Source organism: Mustelus asterias, chromosome 6, assembly GCF_964213995.1.
Source record: "Mustelus asterias chromosome 6, sMusAst1.hap1.1, whole genome shotgun sequence".
Lineage (NCBI taxonomy): Eukaryota > Metazoa > Chordata > Chondrichthyes > Carcharhiniformes > Triakidae > Mustelus > Mustelus asterias.
This window is the reverse complement of record NC_135806.1, coordinates 4,921,226-4,943,586: the sequence shown is the minus strand read 5'-3', so window position 1 is coordinate 4,943,586 and position 22,361 is coordinate 4,921,226. Positions and strand designations below refer to the sequence as shown.

At 45.3% G+C, this 22,361-nt stretch overlaps 1 protein-coding gene across 4 annotated transcripts in view; it reads right to left on the bottom strand.

Annotated features, from left to right (window-relative positions):
- tjp2a (tight junction protein 2a (zona occludens 2)) overlaps positions 1-22,361 on the bottom strand; it is a 148,447-nt gene that overhangs the window by 2,478 nt on the left and 123,608 nt on the right. For all 4 annotated transcript variants that reach the window (XM_078213954.1, XM_078213953.1, XM_078213955.1 and 1 more), the window contains exons 11-22: positions 20,907-21,057; positions 19,890-19,998; positions 18,029-18,251; positions 17,322-17,506; positions 16,589-16,684; positions 16,403-16,482; positions 13,663-13,873; positions 10,629-10,729; positions 8,635-8,853; positions 7,284-7,397; positions 5,870-6,244; positions 1,115-1,194 (exon numbers count right to left, since the gene is read on the bottom strand). In XM_078213954.1, coding sequence (XP_078070080.1) covers positions 1,115-1,194; positions 5,870-6,244; positions 7,284-7,397; positions 8,635-8,853; positions 10,629-10,729; positions 13,663-13,873; positions 16,403-16,482; positions 16,589-16,684; positions 17,322-17,506; positions 18,029-18,251; positions 19,890-19,998; positions 20,907-21,057 — 1,944 coding nt within the window. The remainder of the gene's footprint in view (positions 1-1,114; positions 1,195-5,869; positions 6,245-7,283; positions 7,398-8,634; positions 8,854-10,628; positions 10,730-13,662; positions 13,874-16,402; positions 16,483-16,588; positions 16,685-17,321; positions 17,507-18,028; positions 18,252-19,889; positions 19,999-20,906; positions 21,058-22,361) is intronic.

The window sequence follows — 22,361 nt, the reverse complement described above, 5'->3', positions numbered from 1 at the left end:
CCGAGGAGTTTACAGGTTGCATGGAAAAGCAGGGGGGGGTTCAGGAAATGAGGGGAATTGTCCAATCATGATGCGCCAACAGTCCCGAATGCGGAGTAGGTTTAAATGCACCAGCTTCTCAGTTTTGTATGACATTCATATGTATTCCACAGCCACAGGCAAGAGGATGTTAGACAGGCATCAGGTAAGGACGGCAGATTTCCTTCCCTAAAGGTTATGTTTGATGGGGTGGGAGGTGACTTATTTGAAGCAGCAGGGACCAGTTGGGTCAAATGGCCTCCTGTATGTTCCATGTGGAGTTAAAATGGGAAAACCAGCAGCAATTGAACTAAAAAAATCCAAATTCTACCTTCAGACAAAAAAGTTTACCCACTTTCTTGGTGGACTGACTTTCAATTGGGCCACTAGATGGAGTGCCTTGCAAAGGCTTCAATTTAGGGATTTGAGAGAGAGAGAAAGTGAGCACTCAGTCTCACTGCCACAAACAATTCCACATCAGGGAATACAGAACATTAACCTCACGCAGCCCTTTCCAACTGTGACAACAACACAGGCATAGAGCCCACAATCCCTACAGTGCAGAAGGAGGCCATTTAGCCAATCGAGGCTGCACCGACCACAATCCCACTTATCCCCTTGACCCCACATATTTACCCTAGCTAGTCCCTCTGACACTGGGGTAAATTCAGCATGGCCAATCAACCCAACCTGCACATCTTTAGACTGTGGAAGGAAACCAGAACACCTGGAAAAAACCAACGCAGACACAGGTCCCTGGTGCTGCGACAATCTTCACTTGTCACCAAAGCTCGAGACTGGAGAGCGGGGTGGGGGGGGGGGGGGGGGGGCGGGGATTGAAACTTTCAAAATTGTGGCCAATAGATTTCTTGTTGGGCATGAGAATTGAGAGTTACAAAACCAAAGCAGAGCGTTTAAGGTACAGATCAACCATAATCTAACTGAACGGCAGATGAGACTCAAAAAGGACCATGTGACCTCTTGCTCGGAGAGGTGACGTGCGGCATCAGCCATGATCGAATGGTGGAGCAAACGCGATGGGCCAAATGGCCCAATTCTGCTCCATTATCTTACGGTCTACGGCACATTGTTTTACCTTTGGAGCTGGGAGTGTTCTGCTTTAGGTAGCTTCATAGGGACTGCGTAGATGTCTGCGTTTCTCTGTGCTAGCTCCAGCTGTAAATACAAAAGATTTATCTTGTTAAAGTCAACCCGCTTGGTCTCCAACTTCCAATTCACAAACTTGTTTGAAAGAACGGAGGGAGGGAGCGGGAGAGAGAGAGAGGTGCAGCAACAATATTGTACTGTAAAGTAAAAAAAATGCCAAGTTCTTTCATAAAAGAACTCAAAACTGTTCAATTTAAAGGAGATTTTTTTATGGAATGAAACTTGTTACAGAATAGACAATGGGAGGAGGTGGCCATTTGGCCCATCATGCCTGTGCCAGCTCTTTGCAAGATCCATCTATTTAATCCCACTGGCCTTGTTCCTTCCCCGCAATTCTTCTCTCCCCATGATTATTCATCCAATTTCCTCCCACTGCTGAATCCGATTTCACCATCGTTTCTGGTGGAACATTTCAGATTCGAACAAATTGGCTGTGCAAAACAAAAATTCCTCAGTTCCCATCTGGCTCTTTTGTCAATTGCCTCAAATTTGGAGAGTACTGGTAATCAGATTTAATAAATAAGGAACCCCTTGAAGTAATCGCCAAAACACACTGAGCAATTCAACACAAGGAACTTGCTCCCAAAACATTGACCGTGAGTGCAAAACTTGTTGAGCGAGTCCACGTATTAACCCAAGGTTAGTTCTTCAAGGAGGTGGTGGGCACTCTGACAAAAGGGCTGGAATTCTCTGGCCGTTCATGCTGGCGGGATTCTCCAGTCCCGCTGCAGTGAACGGAGATTTGGCTGAGCACCAAATTCTTCATCCTCACTTGCAGCAGCGGCGGGGAGTAAACGGCTGGAAAATTCCAGCCAACCAATCTCCTCCTGGCAGCTTTCAATTCTAGCCATAAGGACAGAGCAATAATTCCTCGCAAAGCCACATGTCCAACCAAGGAGGGATGGAAAGTTCAGAGAGAGGGGAAAATGGCAACTATGCGGGCTGCTGCTAACGTGCCCACTGTAAAGAATCTGAAAATAATGACTGGCTAACTTTGCACAAGTTGCAATGGGGTTCAGAGAACTATTACATCACAGGATGAGGCCATTCAGACCCTCATGCCTGTGTCAGCACTCTGAACGAGCAATGCACCTTGTGCCATTCTCCCCGCAGCCCTGCACATTCTTCCTTTACAGATAGCAGTCTAATCCACCGCCCCACCACCTGAATGCCTCAATTAAACCTGCCTCCAAATCAAGGAAGCACCTTCCAGATTTAAAGTTTTTTAGTGTCACAAGTAGGCTTACATTAACACCACAATGAAGTTACTGTGAAAATCCCCTCGTCACCACAGTCTGGCACTTGTTTGGGTACACTGAGGGAGAACTTAGCACAGCCAATGCACCTAACCAACACTGAAAACACACACAGAAATTGAACACGGGTCCCTGGAGCTGTGAGGCAGCATTGCTAACCACTGTGCCATACATTTAATCACTGTGTAAAATGTTTTGCCTCGTGTATCCATTGCTACTTTGCCTTTCATCTTCAACGCCCTCTTCGTTCTTGATTCTTAACACTGGCCGTAGCCCCCGGTGTTTTTGAACATCTCTTAACAAATCTCTCAACCCTCCAAGGAAAACAGACCATACTTCTCCAATCTACCCACAAAACCTATGTCCTTGTGCATTTTTTCTGCACCCTCTCCAAGGCCTTCATATCCTTCCTAAAGCATGGTGCCCAGAACTGAACGCAATACTCCAGTTAAACCAGGTAACTGGTGAGAAGACAGAGTTAAATCAAGCAGTTTAATTCTTATGCTTCAGTGGCCACTCTTCATTAATTGCAAGAGCTTCATGAATAATTTTCAGCTCTCTTGCACATTAAGTGGATTCTGGTTTCCACGACTGATGGAACTTCAATAGTTGCGCTCAACACCATTTGCTCATTTTACTGGAAATTGCTAATTGAATGGACATTCCATTAATTAAGGAATGCTGAGGTAGGTTTTAGCCTTCACCCACCCAGTGGCCATCGAGCAGAATGCGCCAGTACGCTTGATGGAACCCAGTGAATTTTCATTCCATAAAGATCAGGAAGAGGAAAACGTTCACCAAGATGCCTCAACAACTTGTATTTATAATCACACCTTTCACTTAGAAAGCATCCTTAACACATTTTACAGAAGCAACTATCAGACACAATTTGACACCATGCCACATGGTGTAAGACAAGTCATTCACCATCCTGACTTGGAAGTATAAATCGGCCGTTCCTTCACTGTTGCTGTGTCAAAATCCTGGAACTCCCTCCCTAACAGCACTGTGGGTATACCTACACCACTTGGGCTGCAGTGGTTCAAGAAGGTGTCTCAACACCACCTTAGGGACGGGCAATAAATAAGACATAGGAACAGAATTAGGCCATTCAGCCCATTGAGTCCGCTCTGCCATTCAATCATGGCTGATATGCTCCTCACCCCCATGACCCTTCAACCCATTACCAATTAAAAATCTGTCTAACTCCTCCTTAAATTTACTCACTGTCCCAGCATCCACCACACTTCGGGGTAGCGAATTCCACAGATTCACAACCCTTTGGGAGAAGTAGTTTCTCCTCAACTCTGTTGTAAATTTGCTGCCCCTTATCCTAAGACTATGACCCCTCGTTCTAGGATGCCCCACAAGAGGAAGCATCCCCTCCACGTCTACTTTATCCACACGTGACTGGCCAGCCAGCAACGGCCATATCTCATGAACGAATTTAAAAAGGTTACCTAAAGCTTGGTCAAATCAATAGGTTTTAGGGAATGTCTTAAAAGGGCCGAAAGTTAGAGATGGAAGAGGAGAGGATTAAGGAGGGAAAGACAGTGCTTAGGGCCCAGGCAGCTGAAGGCACAGCCACCGTTTCTAGAGCATTGAAGACAGGGCTGTGGAACACAGTAGCCAATGCTGCCTGTACTCTGGGAGAAAGGGGGCAGTGAACCGAATGAAAGAATAGATTCAAATGTTTCCTGTCCTTGTGGGGAAATCCCGAACTGGAGCAGAGTTTAAAAATAAGGGTCTCCCTTTAAGATTTTATTCCTTCATGGGATGCGGGCGTCTGGGCATTTGTTGCCCATCCCTAATTGCCCCTTGAATGGAGTAGCTTGCTTCAGAGGAAAGAGTCACACAGAGGCCAGACTGGGTAAGGATGGCAGATTTCCTTCCCTGAAGGACATTATTTTTATTTTATTAGTGTCACAAGTAGGCTTACATTAACACTGCAATGAAGTTAGTGAAAATCCCCTCGTCGCCACACTCCTGATCGGGATTTAGCATGGCCATTGCACCCAAGCAACACATCTTTCGGGCTGTTGGAGGAAACCCACGCAGACACGGGGAGAACGTGCAGACTCCGCACAGACAGTGACCCAAACCAGGAATTGAATCTGGGTCCCTGGCGCTGTGAGGCACAGTAAGAAGTCTCACAACACCAGTCCGAGGCAGCAGTGTGAACCACTGTGCTGCCCTGGTGAACCAGATGGATTTTTATGACAAATCGATAATAGTTTCAGTGAACAGTCACAGACTAGCTTTCAAATCCAGATTTATTAATCGAATTTAAACTCCACCAGCTGTCGTGGTGGGATTTGAACCCGTGTCCCCAGGGCATTAGCCCGAACTTCTGGATTACTAGTCCAGGTGGCATCACCACAACGCCATCGTCTCCTCCCGATGGAGAGGGGGATGAATTTCTTCTCAGGATTGTTTGTGTTTGGAGTGGAGGCTGGGTCAGTGAATTTTAAGGCAGAGTTAGACAGATTTCTGATCAACAAGGGGATCGAGGGTTATGGGGACAGACAGGAATGTGGAGTTAAGGCCATATGACCCATGATCTTATTGAATGATGGGTGGAATAGGTCCGATTTGATTTATTGTCACATGAATTGCACTACACTGAAAAATATTGTTTCTTAGAAGCTTAGAAACCCTACAGCACAGAAAGAGGCCATTCGGCCCATCGAGTCTGCACCGACCACAATCCCACCCAGGTCCTATCCCCATATCCCTACATATTTACCCACTAATCCCTCTAACCTACGCATCCCAGGACACTAAGGCAATTTTAGCATGGCCAATCAACCGAACCCGCACATCTTTGGACTGTGGGAGGAAACCGGAGCACCCGGAGGAAACCCACGCAGACACGAGGAGAATGTGCAAACTCCACACAGACAGTGACCCAAGCCGGGAATCGAACCCAGGTCCCTGGAGCTGTGAAGCAGCAGTGCTAACCACCGTGCCGCCCTGTGTTTCCTGTGTGCTATTCAAGACACATGGGCAGGATGGTGACACAGTGGGTTAGCACTGCTGCCTCACAGCACCAGGGACCCGGATTCGATTCCCGGCTTGGGTCACTGTGTGGAGTTTGCACGTTCTCCCCGTGTCTGCGTGGGTTTCCTCCGGGTGCTCTGGTTTCCTCCCACAGTCCAAAAAATGTGCAGGTTAGGTGCATTGGCCATGCTAAATTGCCCCTTAGTATCAGGGGAACTCGGTGGGGTAAATGCATGGGATTAGGGGGAAAGGGCCTGGGTGGGATTCTGGTCAGTGCAGATGTGATGGGCCAAATGGCCTCCTACTGCACTGTAGAATTCGAAGATGCTGTTCATAGAGTACATAGGGGAGATGGAAAGGGGCCAAATGGCCTCTCTTGTGCCTATTTCCGAGATAATGATCTGAAAGAGGTGTTCGGACCGTCTTACCCGTGCGTTCTGTGCCTCCTGCAGCTCTTGCAGCCTCTGCGCCCGAGCTTTGTGATCCAGTTTCTCAAATATTTTCACTTTGCCCAGGACAGACTGCTGCTGCTCTCCCCCATCCCCCAGTTCCTCCACCTCCTCCCCTTCGTCCTCGGGTGGGGGCTGCGCAGCCGGGGCGGGTGGTTTGACCGCTGTCCGTATCCCGAAGCTGGGTTTGGAAGCCACGGGAGGGGGCTGCGGCTTGGAGGGAGGGGCCTCCTGACCTCGGGGGTGCTCGCTGCTCCCGGGGCTCGGGCTGCTGTACGGAGAATCATATCCGCGGCTGGAATCGTGGTACTGCCGCGACGGCTCTTTCACGTACGTGTGCGCCTCAGCTTTCGGCTATAGGGGTTAGGAAGAACACGCACAGTCAGATCCCATACATTTACTCATGGCATTCAATTGTGACAATATACAACTTTCATTTCAATCCAGAGTTCCCGCGCACCGAGATCCTCAAGGTGGGAACGACAGGATAATCCGGGTTACGCAGCAAATTGGGAAATGCGAGAAATATTCAGCAGGTCCGTGCAGAGGGAACCAGTGTTAACAATACAGGTTGATGACATTGCAACAGCAAAGATGTAACAGGATTTAAATAAGTATAGAGAGAGGGAAAGGGGGAGGGGAGAAAGAATAATTAAATGTCTGTGATAAAAAGCTCGTTATATCTGCTACCTTCCACCATTAGTGGCCCTGAGCTCCAGAATCTCACCTCTCTTTTTCCTCCAAGATGCTGCTTTAAAGTTCACCTCTTGGCCACTGCTTTGGTTACCTGTTCCCCCCAATATTTCCTTTGGATGTTCAGTGTCAAATTTAGCTTTATAAAACATCCCGGTGAAGTGTTTTGGGATTTTTAATCGCATTAATGGCACTGTTCCCAAGACACTTCACAAGAGCAGCAGAGAAATCAGACATGGAGCCACGTAAGGAGATGTTAGAGCAACGGATCAAAGGATGTAGGTTTTAAAAAGCCTATTGAAGAGGAAGAGAGAGAGAGAGAGAGAGAAAGGAAGGAAGAGAAAGAGAGAGAAAGAGGACGTGAGGAACAGAGAGATCGATAAATTTAGGGAGGGAATTCCAGAGCTCAAACGGCTGAAGGCATGGCCGCCAATGGTGGAGCAATTAAATCAGGGATGTCCTAAGATGTCAGGATTGGAAGAGTGCAGAGGTCTCGGCAGGTTGTCATGCTGGAAGAGTTTCAGAAATAAGGAGCAGGGAGGCCACGGAGGGATTGGAAAAGAGTGGGAGTTTTATAATTGGGACATTGTTGGACTCGGAGCAGGTCAAGTACAGGGGCGATGATTCCCGCTCAACAATCAGTGTAACTAAAGCATGAGCTGACCTTGGGCAAAATCAAGAAATTAATGACACCCATTACCTTTGGAGGTTCAGGCTTAAAATCTGGAGGGGGGCTGGGATCTCTTAGGACTTCCCGGCTACCTGCTCTCCTCATCTGGCCTCTTGCAACAGCTGGCTCTGGACTCTGTTTCCGCTGTAAACAAAAACACATCATTGCTAGGGTGAGAGGGTGAGAGAATTTGTGCAACAACTTTGACAATACAAATGTAAACAAGTAATTCCATAAAAACTAGAATAAAGAGATTAACATTTATAACTCAACCATTTCCAGTGGCCCAATCTCAATGGTATGAATCATTGTAACCGCTACGTCACCACTTTGCACAACTCCAATCTTGTGCAATAAAAATACAAATTAAAAATCCAAAAGCAGACTTGACAAGGTGGATATTGAGAGGATGTATCTCCTAATGGGAGAAACTAAAATTAGGGAACACAGTTTTAAACTAAGGGGTCTCTCATTTAATGCAGAAAGAGGTCTTGTGGTGCAGTGCATTAGCATCCCAGGACTTTATGGCCAAGGAAAGTGCACTCATAACACGGTCAAACAAGCTTAGTGCCAACCTATAAAATCCTTCCAAACACGCCAATAGCTGGCAGTAAGAGCAGGAGAGACTCCTGGTCAGCCACGCTTGATGTGGAGTGGCGCCCCTCAAGCTATAAGCCCCTGGCGACAGACTAGTGACCTGTTCTGGGATTATTAGATATGGAAACAGATGAAAGTCTGCCTTAGTGCGCCACTCAGTGAAGAGAATTGGAATTTAAGACAGAGACGGGAGAATTTTCTTTCTCGGAGTGTTGTTAATCTGTGGAATTCCCTTCCCCAGATAATTGGGGAGGCTAGCTCACTCAAACAGGAAAGTAGAGTTGAAGCCACAATCAGAATCAGCCATGATTTTATCACACGGCAGAGAGATGGAACGGCCTATTCCTAATTTGTATGTAATGTACAAAAATAATAAGACATTCATTCATAATAAAAACGTGCCAGGAAACCTCAGGTGCACCAGGCAAGTGGGGCTACAAGTTCATAGGGTCAACTTGGAGAATCTAAAACTGGGGGTCATAAATGGAAGACGATTTCCAGTAAATTCAATTGGAATTTCAGGAGGAACTTTCTAGAGTGTGCAATTCGTTACCACTTGGAGACGATGAACTGAAGAGCAATGATATGTTTATGGGGAAGCTGGATAAACACGGGTGATGAAGCATTAGAAAGATGTTGATAGTGTGAGGTGAAGAGAGGTTGTAGGAGTCTCGTGTTGGTTAAAATGGTTGGTCTCTGTGCTGCGAATTCTTGTGTACAATGATTGGATAGAGCACCCTCCATGTTTGAAGGTTAATACACACCCCGATCGTGTTGCCCTCACCTCTTCAACCGGCTCTGAGGATCTTGCAACAGAAGAGATACGAGGCTCATTAATTGGCTCATCCAGCTCGTTGTCTGTATAGGCTCCACCCTCTGTGTCTGTATCGTCATAGTCACTCATCAATCGGCTGTCACAGCTCAGGTAGTCCGCTCCCATGGCTGACAGATAGGACATGCGGTCATCAGGCATCTCCAGGTCTTCGTCTCCAAGTCCGTCCGCCTAAATTAAAAATAGGGTAAGGTAAAGTATTACACAAACAGAAACAGCAACAATTTCCCACCCAGATATCTGAGATATGGCCATTCCCAACCTTCCCCCCAAAAGGGAACAACAGATCAACAACCTTTCGCTGCTGTGGGGGAAAGAGGGTAGGGACAGAGGGGGGAGATTTACAATCATGCTTCCTCTTAAGAGGATGTGGGATTCCTCCAATTATCTCCCAGGGATTTTGGAATATCTCCATTCCCCTCCAATGCAAGTGAAAAGTGCCCAGTTGGGTCATGTTCTGGGTGGGAAGAGGTTAAAAGGTGATCAGTGCCTCTTAAGAGCAAGTGGAATTTTCCCAACAAAACCCAAAAATGTTGATCATAATCTGATAAAAATCGGCACCGAAAATCTTTCTAAACTAGGTTATTGTAACTCCCAAGCATTGGAACGGATTAAAATACCGGCCTCCAACTTGGAACACCAACTGTTGCTTTCAGCACCACGGCCATTGCAAATAGTTGTGAGGAAGCTCCTCGAAAAGAATTCAACATGATTTGAAAATAGGAAGACAATGCCAAGAGCACACAATGACAACCAAGATCAATACAGTCCAGTGGCTCAGCAAACTCTCCAAATTCAATTTGGCACCAACTAAATTTCTATTAACCAGAACAGGGACTTGATGGTTTGAGTTATAAGGAAAGGCTGGATAGACTGGGACTCTTTTCCCTGGAGTGCAGGGGACTTAGGGGTGATCTTACAGAGGTCTATAAAATAATGAGAGGCATAGATCAGCTAGATAGTCAATATCTTTTCCAAAAGGTAGGGGAGTCTAAAACTAGAGGGCAAAGGTTTAAGGTGAGGGGAGAGATACAAGCGGGTCCAGAGGGGCAATTGTTTCATACAGACGGTGGAGTGTGTCTGGAACAAGCTGCCAGAGGTGGTAGTAGAGGCGGGTACAATTTTGTCTTTTTAAAAACATTTAGACAGTTACATGGATAAGATGGGTATAGAGGGATATGGGCCAAACGTGGGCAATTGGGACTAGCTTAGTGGTTTAAAAAAAAGGGTGGCATGGACAAGTTGGGCCAAAGGGCCTGTTTCCATGCTGTAAACCTCTATGACTCTGAGCCTGTAGAGTGTGGTGCAGTTAACAAAGCAAACTTGGATAGTACATTGGGAAAATCCTCTAACTGTGAAACACAAAAAAGCTACGAACTATTAATACTTTTGGGAGGTTTATTTGAGCATGACTATGATTAATTAATGAGAAAGGCTAGAGGGAAACAAAGTGCAAGATTAGCTAAGATCACTGAAGTGTACTGGGGAGGCAACAAAAAAAAAAATCAAGAAACTTGCACTTAATTGAAATGTAGTTTGATCTAAATGAATGGATGAGTAGATGGCGGAGCGGAAAGAGAAAATAAAAACACACAGAACAAGACTTACTCTTATCCAATTTTCTCTTAAGAGGAGCAGCCTGTACATCTTCTTAAATGCGATCATTCTTTTGCAACACAAATGTGTTAATTACTAACTAGCATAGCTCAAATTCTTCAATAAATATGATAGAAAGAAAGAAGAAGCTTTGACTCAATAGCTAAAACAAAAAGATATAGTGCATTGACTAAACATCCCTTTTTGTTGAAACTGCAGGGATTTGCCATCTGAAGATCTACACTAGTACACATACTGTATCATTAACATCCAAAAGCTAGTTACAATTAGCCTCATTTAAAAATGGTGCCTGAACTATCAGTGTGGTGGAAGACTCATCCAATGCATACCTTGCCTTCTGAAACCCAAACAGCAGAAGCCTGGTGATCTCTTATCAGATCCTTCAGCAACCCGTACCAGCCATCATGGGAGGAATTCAGGTCAATGGTCTCTGTAATATTTAAAAACAGAAATAAAAAGTTCTCCTTCTTCCATACAAGGATTTGGAAGCAATTACAATCACCAAGAGACAAATGAAAATTTGGTAGTGAGCAAATCCTCGATCCACTTGGTTTCATGCTGCATCCATATTAGCAGCTCTAGGTAGATCTTCAGGCGAGTACAGAGCAGTACAGAATGCACAGTAAAGACCATTCGGCCCAATTGGGCTATAATGGAAATTGTGCTCCTCCTATCCTTTTAAACACAGCAAATTGACATCAGGGTTAAACTGGTCCTCTCTTCCACCTCTCCTCGGTTGCAATGTTGGACTGTCAGCCACCCCAATATACAGGGCTGGGAGGACAACGTGCCAATGAGTTCCACAGATTCACCACCCTCTGGCTGAAGATATTCTTCCCGATCTCAGTTTTAAAGGAATGTCCCTTCACTCTGGAGGTTGTGCCCTCAACTTCCCGTCTCTCCCACTAACCGAAGCATCCTCTCCACGTCCACACTATCTAGGCTCTCAGTATTCTGCAAGTTTCAATTAGATCTCCCCCTCATCCTTCTAAACTCCATCGAGTATAGACCCAGGTTCCTCAACTGCTCCGATTTTGAGATTCCCCACTTCCTGAACACTACCCGTCCCTCTACATATCCTTGTATCATCCACAAATTTAGCAACCCATGCCCCCAGTTCTATCTTCCGGATCATTAATGTATATAGTGAAAAGTTGCGGTCCCAACACTGATCCCTGTGGAACACCACTCGTCACTCGGTGGGGGAGATCTCGCCCAACTTTGACTTTTCAGCCAATTGAATCTTTAATCATGATGATGTGATATCATCCATCAAGGAAGATGTCCAGGCCTCAGTGGGGTTGCCAGCCAATAGAAGACTGGCAGCTCTGCTGTGCCATCAGTGTCACAGGTAGAGGTGGTCACCGTCGGTACTGCAGGAGGAAGAACACCATGGATACCCAAAATCCTAGGATGTCACTAAACCCTGTGAGTGGGTGTGGGGGTGGACACGGAGGGAAAATTGTGGGGGCTGGGGGATTTCCAATTAGGACCAGAGGCCTCTATAATCCAGCCCATGGAATGACATGGATAATAATGTTTTAATTTAAAATCAAAAGCTTCTAATCCCAAAATGTTGTTCTTTTTATGTTATGATCTCTGGTTGATTGAATAAAAAAAAGAGAGACAGACTTGCATTTATATAGTGCCTTTCACAACCACTGGATTTCTCAAAAGCCTTCGACAACCAATGTTGCATTTGAAGTGCAGTCACTGTTGTAATGTAGGAAATGCATCAGCCAATTTGAGGACAGCAAGATCCCACAAACAGCAATGTGATAATGACCAGAGAATCAATTTTGGGGATGTGACTTGAGGGGGCAAATATTAGTCAGGACACTGGGAAGAACTCCCCTGCTCTTCAACTCAGTGCCATGGCATCCACCAAAACAGGCAGATGGGGCCTCGGTTAAATGCTTCACCCAAAAAAAGCAACACTCATGACAATGCAGCACTCACTCAGTAATGCATTGTAGTATGAAACTAGACTTTTATGCTAGAGTCCTAAAGTGGGATTTGAACATGGAACCTTGGGATGTAGAAGCAGGAGTGTTACCCACTGGGCCACAGCTGACAGTTACTGGGAAAACAAAAACCATAGACTGAAGGAAATAAGCACACAAGAACTAGGAGCAGGAGTAGGCCATCTGACCCTCGAGCCTCCTCCGCCATTCAGTAAGATCACGGCTGATCTTTTTGTGGACTCAGCTCCACTTACCCGCCCGCTCACCACAACCCTTAATTCCTTTACTGTTCAAAAATCTATCTTTGCCTTACAAACATTCAATGAGGTAGCCTCAACTGCTTCACTGGGCAGGGAATTCCACAGATTCACAACCCTTTAGATGAAGAAATTCCTCCTCAACTCAGTCCTAAATCAGCTCCCCCTTATTTTGAGGCCATGCCCCCTAGTTCTAGTTTCACCTGCCATTGGAAACAACTTTCCTGCTTCTATCTTATCTATTCCCTTCATAATTTTATATGTTTCTGGAAGATCCCCCCTCATTCTCCTGAATTTCAATGAGTTTAGTCCCAATCTACTCAGTCTCTCCTCATAAGCCAATGCTCTCAACTCCGGGATCAAACTAGTGAATAATGTAGGATAATCAAAACTGAAATATGAACAAGGAGCAGGAGTAGGCCACTTGGCCCCTCAAACCTGCTCTGCCATTCAACAAGATCATGGCTGATCTGATTGTAACCTCAACCCTACATTCCTGCCTACCCTGATAACCTTTCAGCCTGTGCTCAACAAGAATCCATCAAGTTTTGCCTTAAGAATATTAAAACTCTACTTCCACTGCTTTGAGGGGAAGAGCATTCCAGAGACTCACCACCTAGAAAATTTCTATTCATCTCGCGCTTAAATGAGTAACCCTCTATTTTTAAACAGCCACCCCTAGCTCGGACGAAGGGTCATCTAGATTCAAAATATTGGCCCGACTCGCTTTCCACAGATGCCGTCAGACCTGCCAAAATTTTCCAGCATTTTCTGTTTTTGTTTCAGATTCCAGCATCCACAGTGGTTTGTTCTTAATCTCCAACAAGAGGAAACATCCTCTCCACATCCACCCTGTCATTACCCCTCAGGATCTTAAAGGTTTCGATCAAGTTGCCTCTTACTCTTCTAAACTCCAGTGGATACAAACCCAACCCCTCCAACCTTTCCTCATAAGACAACCTGCCCATCCCTTTTGTAGTTTCTTGCAGGAGTCGTAGCAAAAGCGTTGATACAACCAGAAATAATGCTTTCTATGGTGTACCTGTAAAAGGTTTTTTTTTTAAAAAAAGAGTCGGTGCAGACTCGATGGGCCAAATGGCCTCCTCCTACACCACAGGGATTCCATATCTAATGTTTCTTACCTGTAAAAAGATGAGAACAGCTCTTCCTCAGTTTCACAGCCTGATCATAGAGTTTCTTGGAGCTCTTGCTGGATCCTGGGCTCAGTCGCTGTCTCATAGTTTTAACACCTTGCTTGCTGTCTGGGTTGAAGAAGATGACAATGGGGTACCATTGTGTATAGTTCAGCAGATCCACGGCCTTCGGAGTTACGTCCAGTAACGCATGTTTATCCTGTTCACGGGGGGCAGACAACAAATCTCAGAAACACACTACAGACAAACAAAAATAAAGGTATCTTTGCAGAAAAGAATCGCAAGAACATAGGGGACAGGCCATCCAATTCCCCCAAGTGTGTTCCACCAGTCTGTTAGATCATGGCCGATCTGTATATTATCGCCATTAACCCATCTGTAACCCCTACCCAATAGAAATCTACTCCATCTCAGTTTTATTGTTTCTCAGTGGCTCCCAGCATCAACAACTTTGAGTTCTGATTTTTCCACCACCCTGTGAGAGATTATTACTATTCTTTGCAATTTATTCTTGGTGCGTGAAGTAACAATCACAATCTTTTGTCCATGTTTGAAGCAAGGCTGTAATGAGGTCAGGAGCTGAGTGACCGTGGTTGAACTCAAAATCAGCATTTGTGGGGAGGTTATTGCTAAGCGCCACTTGATGGCGCTGCTGATGACCTCTTTCATCACTTTACTGATGATTGAGAGTCGACCAATGGGGTGGTAATTGGCCAGGTTGGATTTGTTCCTGCTTTTTGGGTACAGGACTTACCTGGGCAATTCTCCACATTGCCGTACGGTGGCACAGTGGTTAGCACTGCTGCCTCACAGCGCCAGGGACCCGGGTTTGATTCCCGATGTGGGTCACTGTCTGTGTGGAGTTTGCATGTTCTCCCCGTGTCTGGGTTTTCTCTCACACTCCAAAGATGTGATTGGCCAATGTTAAATTAACCCTAGCGTCAGGGGGAATAGCAGGGCAAATACGTGGGGTTATGGAGATAGGGCCTGGGTGGGATTGTGGTTGGTGCAGACTCGATGGGTCGAATGGTCTCCTTCTGCACTGTGGAGATTCTATGATTGCTGGGTAGATGTTGGTGTTGTAGCTGTACTGGAACAGCTTGGCTAGGGGCACGGCAAGTTCGGGAGTGCAAGTCTTCTGTAATATTGTCAGGGCCCTCTGCCTTTGCAGTATCTAGTGTCTTCAGCCACTTCATGATATCATGTGGAGTGAATCAATTTGGCTGGAGACTGGCATCTGTGATGCTGGGGACCACTGGAGGAGGCAGAGATGGATCATCCACTCAGCACTTCTGGCTGAAGATTGCTGCGAATGCTTCAGCCTTTTCTTTTGCACTGATGTGCTGGGCTCCTCCATCATTGAGGATGGGGATATTCGTGGAGTCTCCTCCTCCAGTGAGTTGTTTAATTGTCCACCACCATTCACGACTGGATGTGGAAGGACTGCAGAGCTTAGATCTGATCCACTGGTTCACCTGCAGGTTGTGAAAGGTGCTATATAAATTAAAGTCTTTTTTCTTTATGGTTGCCTTCCCTTCCTCCTTCGGTTTACAGAGGAATCTATTTGGTAGAAATGAAATCCTGGTGTGTTTATAAAATGAGTAATTGAAACCGGCACAGAAGATTTATCAAGTCTAAATTATAGCTGGGATCTTTTTATAGAATTGTTAGAAAGGATTACTCAGCTCGATAAATGACATCCAAAACATGCAGGTCAGGTATTCTTCACTCCTTCCAACCTCATCCATCAATGTCGAGAGAAATAGAAGTCACAAGACTTCCTTTACCTCAAGACAAGTACGTCCTCTCTAACACCCACTCCCCACCCATAGACTACACGTGTGCGTGTTTAGTAAGGTTTAAAGGATTTCCGTTTCATGTAGGTTTGGTATGAGGCTTTGTGCAGAGGGGCTGGGTGGACCTATGGCTGAAAGATAAAGGCAGGGAAGAGTTCAGGATGTCAGAGAATGAAGACAAGGATTTTCCAGCTCTCAGAAGGGTACAAGGCTACTGGGACAGTAGTCAGCCATATGTTCAGTTATAGGACTCATTATAGGTAATGTGATCAGTTTAGTGGCATTGGTATGGACACAGTGAGATTGAAGTGTGGTTATTTTTGCATATCTTTGGGGAGATAAGAATTGGACAAGAATCAGAATGCGCAAGTTTTCACTGGAAGTAAACTATTTACATATGTTGCAGTCTCAAGCAAGGAGCTTGTGTATCAAGCTAGTGGTAACCCTTCACTGGTTTGTGTGTCTCTGTAAAGATATTGCTGGGGTAAAGGGAAATTGAATCATCTTCCTGTGCTTGCATTGAAATCTTTCCGACCTTGTCGTCTGGTGTAATATGGTTCATTTTTGTCTTAATAAACATTTCATTGTGTTAAAAGCTCATCAGCAGACTCCTGTGAATTTGCTCAGTAACTTCTGTCCACGGGTTCCAAGAGAAAGTCAGGACCTATCAGGCCAAGTTTCAGTCTGGGATGTGACTTGTCCAATGACAACAGTTGGGATCATAACAGTAGAGTAAAAATGTTTATAAATGAATAGATTCTGTGCGATATACTGTTCACTGTGCAACCTCTGCCATCCTGCCAAGCCTCCCAGGTTGTTGTATTGCTCCAATTCTGTCCTCTTGAGCACCGCTGATTTTCATCACAGCCATGTCTATTTTTACCAAGTGAAAGGCGCTATATAAATGCAAGATGTTGCTCAATTATCCTTACCTCTTCAATGATCTGTCTGACGGTGTTGAGTCGAACGACACCAGTTGACTTTTCTGTGCCTGCATCTCTGGGCTCAGTTTCTGAAATATTGAGTTCACAGTTGGGTTGGTTTGACTTCTCTTATCAGCACACAGTTGGAGCATGCTCAGACTGCTGTCAAATACTCAAAATGAATAGTTTACTTACTGGCATTTTTGTAGCTATCGGGTAATTCAGTCGCCAGTTTCTCTGTCGCTACATCAGCGATGGGCCCGAAGAGTACCACCGGCCTCATAAAGCCAGCTAAAGGAACAAACATTCAAATGGATAAGTGTGTTGCTAAGGCATCCAGAACTACAAAAAAAACAAGTGCTCTTTGGTAAAGAAATGCCACAAGATATTAGGAGCAGAATTAGGCCATTCGGCCCAATCATGGCTGATATTTTTCTCATCCCCATTCTCCTGCCTTCTCCCCATAACCCTTGATCCCCTTATTATCAAGAACCTATCTATCTCGGTCTTAAAGACACTCAATGACCTGTGGTGACCAAATACATGTATACATGTACACTAGTTCCTTAAAGAAAGCAGGACAAGTGGATAAAAGTGGTCAAGACATATGTTATACTTGCCTTTAGTAGCCAAGGTATAGAGTTTAAGGGCAGGGAGGTTAGGCTGGAACTGTATAAAACGTAGGCCACAGCTAGGATATTGTGTACAGTTCCTGAATCCACATTATAGGAGGGATGTGGTAACGTTGGAAAGGAGATTTACCAGGATGTTACCCAGGCTGGAGTGTTTTGGTTATGAAGAGAGATTGGATAGACTGGGGTTATTTTCCTTGGAGCAGAGGGGACATAATTGGGATGTATAAAATTATGAGGAGCATAGATAGAATGTCACATAAGAGACACGCAATTAATAAAGCAACTCCTCTCACCTTCTCGAAGAACGACCCTTTCGTACGCAGGAAACTTCGTGCTAACTGGCAAGGCTGTGAGGTCCTCTCGACTCTTCCGAAGATTCTTCTTCATTGCTGCCCTCTGACCCCGTGACCTCCAGAAGTCGCCTCGGTCACTTGTGGTCGCTCGCTGGACATTCTGCACATTGGCCATCTGTTCAGCTCTGACGGGATATCAGTTTCAGTTACTACACAAGTTAATGACAGTTACTATTCTAGTTAATAAATACATAGGGCTGAATTTCCAACCATGACCTTATTGAAATGGCGGAGCAGGGTCAAGGGTCAAACGTACTGGTATTGCCCATCTCCCTTTCATAGGATCCTTATAGCGCTGAAAGAGGCTATTAGGCCCATCAAGTCTGCATTCTCTCCAACTCACTTTATCCCCCATAACCTCTCGCACTTACAACAGCTGAAGCACCTAATCTACACATCTTGGGACACTAAGGGGCAATTTAGCATGGCCAATCGACCTAACCTGCACATCTTTGGACTGTGGGAGGAAACCTGAGCACCCGGAGGAAACCCACACAGACACGGGGAGAACGTGCACACTCCACACAGTCACCCAAGGCTGGAATAGAACCCGGGTCCCTGGCGCTGTGAGGCAGCAGCGCTAACCACTGTGCTACCCTTCTGAAAAAAAAAATGCTGATATTTCACATTACACTTCAATGATTTACCTGCTTTTGTTTGGAATGATTCCCTTTTCTAGTTGTTTGATGTTGTCAGAACCAATCCTTACTGCGAGCCAGTTCCCCAGCTTGCCATTGTACAGAGTGTCTAAAACCTTGAAGACATCCCCTCGGGTGAAATTCAAGCTTTGTGGACTTTCCTTCTCGTACTCAAAGTGCGTCCGAATGAAGAAAGAGTCACCACGGCCAGAGTTGATAATATCTTTGTACACTGGTGGCGAGAGAAAAATAACAGGTTACATCTATAACTGTATGATTGGGTTTACCATCTCCAGTTGCTATGATACAATTAAAAGACACGGGTGATCGTCCAATAAAATAATAATAATTTACAGGTGTTGTGAACAGCTATACAATCTTCTCCGACACAGCTTGGCTTTACCTTAGAATTTCCACTGCCCACGTTGAGGAACTCTGAAGGATTTTCAGAAATAAGGACATTCTCACTGGAGCATCCATATAAATACCGTGGCTACAAGAGCAGGTCAGAGGCTGGGAATTCTATGGTAACTCATTTCCCGACTCCCCCAAAGCCAGCCCACCATTAAGGCACAAGTCAGGAGTGTGATGGAGTCAACTTTCAAGCCTGGAGTTCCACTTCAATAGCATTGAATCCAAACACAAAATAAAAACCAAATACAATTTAAAAAAAGTCAAATTAAAACACGATGTGCACAGTTAAAATATACAAGGACAAGTTGACCGTATTGGAAGATAATGCAACTGGATTTTAAAATTTAAAAATACATAAGTATTTGCAATAGATTGATACAAGCTGCACATTCCAGATTTGGGTGGTTTTTCTATCATTACCACGTGGACTTTGAGCATTTGGAATTCCGAAGACCTCCCAACAGCAAGAAAATTTCACTTTCGTCAAGAATAATCCAGGCTATTAAAATGAACAGTACAGGAGGTGTTGAAGCGGTAATCATAGAATCCTACAGTGCAGAAAGAGGCCATCTGGCCCATCAAGTCTGCATGGACCACAATCTCACTCAGGCCCTATCCCCATAACACCATGCATTTACTCTAGCTAGTCCCCCTGACACTAGGGTTATTTGAGCATGGTCAATCTTCCTAACCTGCACATCTTGTCACTGGGAAGCACGGTGATTAGTGCTGCTGCCTCACAGCACCAGGGACCTGGGTTCAATTCCAGCTTTGGGTCACTGTCTGTGTGGAATTTGCACGTTCTGCCCTTGTCAGCGTGGGTTTCCTCCGGGTGCTCCGGTTTCCCACAGTCCAAAGATGAGCGGGTTGGGTGGATTGGCCATGCTAAATGTGTGGGGTTACAGGGGAAGGGTGAGGGAAGAGGGCCTGGTAAGATACTCTATCAGAGAGTTGGTGCAAACGCGATAAGCTGAATGGCCTCTTCTGCACTGTAGCGATTCTATGATTCTATGAAGTAATCCCAGAGGCCCAGGCTAATATTCCTGGGACATGGGTTCAAATCGCACCACAGCAGCTAGTGGAATTTAAATTCAATTAATAAATCTGGAATATAAAGCAAGTCTCAGTGATGGTGACCATGAAACTATCCATGTAAAAATCCATCTGGTTCACTCCTGTCCTTGAGGGAAGGAAATCTGCCATCCTTGCCCTGGTCTGACCTACATGTGACTCCAGACCACAGCAATGTGGTTGATGCTTAACTGCCTGAATAAGCCACTCCGTTCAAGGACAATCCGGGCCTTACCAGTGACACCCACATCCCATGAAGGAATAATGAAGATGAAACATTCTGGAGCTGACAAACAAACACTGACTGATTCTTCCATCCAAATAAGTTTTGTTCTCAGTCCCGCCTTCTTTTGGTTAACAGGACAGCTTTCACCAAGTTACTTACCATCATATTTGCTCTGAGCAAGAATGGTCACGTCATCACCTTTTGGGATCTCTAAAAGGTAAAGGACAGCTTCTTCCCGCACAATACTACGGAAATCCATGGAATTGATCTAGTCGATATACAGAGAGGGAGAGAGAGAGAGGGGAAGGATAAAGTTAATATCCAGTTGTAATTTACAGAACCGCTTGCTATAAATCAGAGAAATCGACACTGGAATTCTTGGACTTCCCGGTGGCGGTTCTCTCCGTGGTGGGAGGCAGTTCGCCACTGACCAGTGGCAGGATCTTCTGGTCCTGCTGCTGTCTGTGGGAGTTCCCATTGAATCCAGCCCATGCTGCTGGGAAACACACCTGCCCCTTCTGGCAGCACATCCCACATCGTGACAACTCAGAATCCCTACAGTGCAGGAGGAAGCCATTCGGCCCACAATCCCACCCAGGCCCTATTCCCGTAATCCCACTTATTTACCCTGCTAATCCCCCTGACACTAGAATCAATTTAGCATGGCCAATCAACCGAACCCGCACATCTTTGGACTGTGGGAGGAAACCCACGCAGAGACGGGTAGTATGTGCAGACTCTGCACAGACAGTGACCTGAGGCCGGAATTGAACCCGGGTTCCTGGCACCGTGAGACAGCAGTGCTAACCACTGTGTCACCGTGCTGCCCACTGACTAAAACTCCCATCCACCCCCCCCCCCCTTCCCCCAGATCATTTGATAATTACCTTAAACCTGTGCTCTCCTGCTATTTCTATTTACAGTAAGAAGTTTAACAACACCAGGTTAAAGTCCAACAGGTTTATTTGGTAGCAAAAGCCACACAAGCTTTCGGAGCTCCAAGCCCCTTCTTCAGGTGAGTGGGAATTCTGCTCACAAACAGGGCTTATAAAAACACAGACTCAATTTACATGAATAATGGTCCAACCATGGACCAGGCAGCCTTTTCCTCTCCATCATTTTTCCTGTATTCATACATGATTATAACTTGTGCTGGTTTACAGGTTGGTCCTTTACCTTAAGGAGTTGATCGCCTTCCACGAGCCCTTCATTCTCAGCCGGACTTCCATCTTGCACTCCTGCTACGAAGATCCCAACATCGTTACCACCAGCTAGTCGGAGGCCAACACTCTCACCTTTCCTGAACTGGACCAGTTTTGTACCAGGGCTGCAGGGGGCGATAAAAGAACATGTTCGTCACAAAATGACTGTGAACCAGAGTTTGGCTTTCCAAAACAAGTTGGAAAACAATTTACTGCAATCGTAGAATGCTTACAGCCTAGAGGAAGGCCATTTGGCCCAGTGTGTGCAGGCTTCCTGGCCATTTGGCCCAATGAACGCGTGCTATACATCTGCTGCTATCTCTTCACGCCCCCAAACGACACTGCATATTCTTCCTTTTCAGACAATAATCCAGTTTCCAAATTCCTCAATTGAACCAGTCTCCAACACACAGTTCCAGAACCTAACCACTCTCTGCATAAAAAGGTTTGTTCTCATGTTGCCACATTTGGCCAACATGGGTAAATTAATTTATATTCCATCACATTAAGAGTTTGCACATGCGAGTGAGAAAGTGAAGATGACCAAAGGAATTGTTAGCGGAGCAAGAGAGTGAGAGATAGTCAGAACTAAGGGGTTATAAGGGTGCTGTCAAGAAGGCTTCTTCACACAAAGAGGGGAAATTTGGAACACCCTCCACACCCCCCCAAAAAAATGCTTTGGAGATTGGGGAGATTCAGTTGAACACTTGGAAAAAAAAAATAGATTTTAAGGATTATGAGAGATCAGAAAATAGAGATCAACCATAATCTGAGATTTTGCCAGATTTCAATCTCATAGGTAATGACAAATGTCTCTTAAAAGTTACGTAAATGTTGCTAAACTCTCCCCAGTATACTCTAGTCTTGTCGAATGCACTGGAAGACACAAGTTGGTCCAGATTTGGGAGTAACGGTAGTACAACCATCAACATTCACCGCCATTCCTCCCCTAAACTGGGACTTTCTGGAACCCACACAGGGTGCACTTAAAACACAGAAACCTGGACATCACCGATTCAATGCTTCTTGGAAGGGGGCCCCTTGTAGAGTCAACCCCAGACTGCAATCAATGAGAAAGCACTGAACAGACTAGAGCTTGTTATTAATCTCACTATAAAAACCCTCAAAATAAAAGTTGCACGTAGAAGAAGGATGTCTAAGTGGGTTTTTAAAAACCAAGTTCAGAATTCTTGCTAAACCACTTCGGTGACCTTGAAAAACCAAATTCATTTGTAGAATATTAAAATTTCTCCATTATAAAACACGTCACTTTTAATTTTGCGGTTTATTATTTCAGTTCCTACAATCCCAGGTGGAGATCCCAATCGTTTACAGTAAGTTCTCGAGTCAAAGCCCAGAGGAGCTGCCTTCACATTAAGAGTTAGACAGAGCTCTGTGATAGCTGAACCAGCACAATTTGCCACATGAA